Here is a 3678-nt window from a genome sequence, read left to right as displayed (position 1 = left end):
GAAACGTTGTAATATTCTGTGTGAAATGCCTTTACCTTTCCTAAATAATAATAGTTCCACTCTTAAATATCCTTTTCATAATGAGTTTCATTAATTTAAAAGTGTAAGTTTTATGATTTATATTAATAGGTCCACTCTTAAATATCTTTTTCATAATAGGTTTCATTAATTTAGAAGTGTAAGCTTTATGATTTATAATAATGGTTGACATTATATAATTATTCACTATAATTATTTAAATTACATTTTAATTTAATAAAAATATAAAATTATTGTTATTATAATCGTATTATTATATTATATTAATTAGTTATATTTAGAATTTCGAAAAGGAGTGAGTGAGTGGGGTTACTTAATGGTGCTAATGTGTCCATTTTTATTTGAACCCTGCCTAGCTTTATTAAAAGATAGTTTTATTACCATCATATCAGGGGAAAATTTTCTTTCCACCGAAACAAAAGATAATATTCCTATATTTAATTGTTAAGATGCATCACTAAACTACAAAACTACGGTCGGATATCTAAGTTATATTCCTTACATGTTGAAAACGCAAGTGAAGGTTTCCCCTGACTCTTCCTAAAATGATACCATATCATTGCAAATTAAAGGGAGGATGACATAACATCCGATTTTCAAACAGTTGAGCTATAATGATTATCGATGTGCCATAGTTTAGAACACTGTCCACAATTTACACTGTATATTCTCTTTACATTACGACAGACAGAAGTGACAATATCAAAGTGCTGTGCTGCCCATCACCACCGAATCATTCGAGCTACAACGTGTCTAAATATATGGCGTGATCTTTTAAAAAGTATTATTCGAGTAAATATTAATATATTCAATCTGTTTCTTACGACCGTAATCGATTCACTGCTCGAGAGTAATAGAAGGATACTGTGACAGTCTCCCTCAAATGGTCCCAACAAGATTACGAGTTTTTCCCGATAGGTTGTGCAGCGGTATTGTCAAAATGGTTTCATTCAAGAAAATTGAGAATTTGAAACCCCATCTTGCCCAAATTATGGTTCAGGTATCATTTGCAGGCTTGTACATCATCGCCAGAGTTGCCCTCATAAATGGAATGAATCACTTCGTTTTTGTGACATACAGAATGGTCGTTGCAACCTTAGTTATCGCTCCATTTGCTTATATTTTGGAAAGGTGTGTAGCATCTCCCCTCTATTTTAAGGAACCACAAATAAATATTTCAATGATACCGCTCATTTTGTTGCAAAATAACCATGTCATTGTGGAATTGGCCGGTTAGTCAGCATTAACCAACTGTAAGTATGCTGAATATATACATACATTCGCTTCATAGATGTGATTTAATGTGGCATCGATCAATTGTTGCAGAAAGGAACACCCGCCTTTAACATGGACCTTATTATTTCTCGTTTTCTTGCTTGCAAGTGGGTAAGCAGCTGTTACCGATCCCTGTTTTCTGCTATTCTATATTCGATTTGATATTGTAGAAGCAGTGTAGCAATAAACTCATATATAATGAAATGGTTATTTCCCTGTTACAGAAACACGATCGCTCAGAATTGCTATTTTCAAGGAGTGTACTACACGTCTTCTACGTTTGGCTCAGAAGCGGTGAATCTAGTACCAATCTTAACCTTTGCAATGGCAACATTCTTAAGGTATAAGTTGTTTCTAAAATAACCTATCCGTTGTAACTTCAGACAGGAAGACCAGTTTCTCTTTTGTCCTAAGGTTTCTTTGAAAGTAAAATGCATCTCATAGATTAATATTGGACTGGAAATCTATGCATAATGCTGTTTCAACGACGGGACATTTTGCTAGACTCGAGAAAGCTAAAATCAGAAGTTCAGGAGGACAAGCGAAGGTTTTTGGCACATTTATATGTGTAAGTGGTGCAATGGTAATGACCTTATATAAGGGTCCTGCTATTTTGTCACTTGGTACAAAAAGGCATCCAACTACAATCAATTCGAAGGCTAATAACATTGCAATGGGCACCATCCTGGTCTTTGTCAGCATCATGATTTTGCCTGCATGCCTTACTTTTCAGGTGATATTCATCATTATTTATATTGTCATTTTTTTATTCTTTTCCATCCATATTGTCATCATTTTTTTATTCTCCACCCTCATAAACATTTAAAATAATTCATCTCTTAATAGATCATAGGTTCATATATTTTAGGGTTGCATATATCAATACAATACAATGATTCATCGACACAGTTCATAATATGATCGGTGGAATTCAATACAGGCCTTTGTTCTGAAAAGGTACCCGGCTGAGTTATCATTAACAACATTTATGTGTCTTATTGGGGCAGTAGAATCTGGTTTACTTGCTGTTATCCGCGAGCATAATAAACCTAATCTCTGGGCTATAGGATGGAATATTGAACTTATCAGCGTCTTGTATGCAGTAAGCATTTCATCTTCGTTCAAAATTACAGGAATAGAGTGCTTTGAGGATTTTACACATTGAGTATGGAGTGACATATCAGCGCAGATGCATCTGAGCTCCAGTTCTTTTAACAATAAGTGAGAATGTTAAAGTATAAACACCATTTATTAAATCAAATTATTAAATGCTTGATCAGTTCTATGGTACATTAATAAGATAAAACGATGTTGAATATCATTTCGTGGGCTAAAAATGGCTACACATAATACATGTTTCAGGGAATCATATGTTCAGCCTTAGGGATGTTTTTGCAAGCGTGGTGCATCAGCAAAAAAGGGCCTGTGTTCGTTGCAATTTTCAGTCCTGTGGCCACGATTGTCACGGCAATATTAGAGCTTATCGTTCTTCATGTGGACCTTCGTGTGGGAAGGTAAGTAGCGAATACATTCACTGGCAGAAATCAATCATCTTCTCTTCTTAGGCGACCCACAAGCCATTGAATACTGCTTCTGAAAAGGGAAAGAGTTTTATACTACCTGCATTGAGAATATAACTTGCGTATGTCTGTTTTGGAAATTCCAAATTCAATGTCGATTTCAAGGCCCTACAGAATTCTATTAATGTTGATGGTCAAAATGTGCAGTGTTGTGGGAACAATTTTAATAGCGGTGGGCCTTTATTCTGCAATGTGGGGGCAAAGCACAGGACCCGGCGAACTGATCCGATACTAGACATTTTGGAAAAGGAGATAGTTTTCTCTATATTTTGAAAAAGGAAGAACAAATATGGAAAAAATTTTGTTTCCTTTTTTGGCTATAGATTTTCTGTCAATGATTTTGTGCCATAATTTAAAATGTGTTTTTAGATGGCCAAGTTTTTCTGGTTTTCTTTTCAGATTATAATTTTCCTGTCTATAATTTTGTGTGTGATATTGCGATTTCTTTCTTCGGTGTATAAATAAACTAATTTTGTGCCATAATTCAAAATGCGTTTTCAATAGACAAGTTCTTGTTCTTGTTGTTTTCTTTACTGATTATAATTTTCATGTCTACAGTTTTTTTTTTTTTAATATTGTATTCCTTTTTGAATTTATAAAATTCTAAAGGACAATTTTGTGTAATATTAAGATTTTTTCAATATATAAGACTCTAAAGCACTTATCCTCTTTATCTTTATCTATCTCTATATATATTTAAAAAGAAATACAAATTTTTTATGAGGAATTTGACATATATCAATTTTGATAAATATGATTATATAATATTATTTTTATATATATA

General features: G+C 33.2%; 1 protein-coding gene across 1 annotated transcript; it reads left to right on the top strand.

Annotated features, from left to right (window-relative positions):
• Positions 1-979: 979 nt before the first annotated feature.
• LOC149193700 (WAT1-related protein At4g08300-like) lies at positions 980-3129 on the top strand. The gene is made up of 7 exons (XM_089407405.1): positions 980-1170; positions 1366-1425; positions 1539-1655; positions 1819-2047; positions 2255-2416; positions 2677-2828; positions 3042-3129. The coding sequence occupies exons 1-7, from the start codon at positions 980-982 to the stop codon at positions 3127-3129; spliced, it is 999 nt and encodes a 332-aa protein (XP_089263531.1).
• The last annotated feature ends 549 nt before the right edge of the window (positions 3130-3678 follow it).

Source organism: Pinus tabuliformis, chromosome 2_2 (genome assembly GCF_031772625.1).
Source record: "Pinus tabuliformis cultivar Carrire ecotype Pingquan chromosome 2_2, CPIR1, whole genome shotgun sequence".
In the NCBI taxonomy this organism is placed as follows: Eukaryota; Viridiplantae; Streptophyta; class Pinopsida; order Pinales; family Pinaceae; genus Pinus; species Pinus tabuliformis.
The sequence above is the reverse complement of the archived record's forward strand: the minus strand, read 5'-3'. Positions and strand labels throughout refer to the sequence as shown.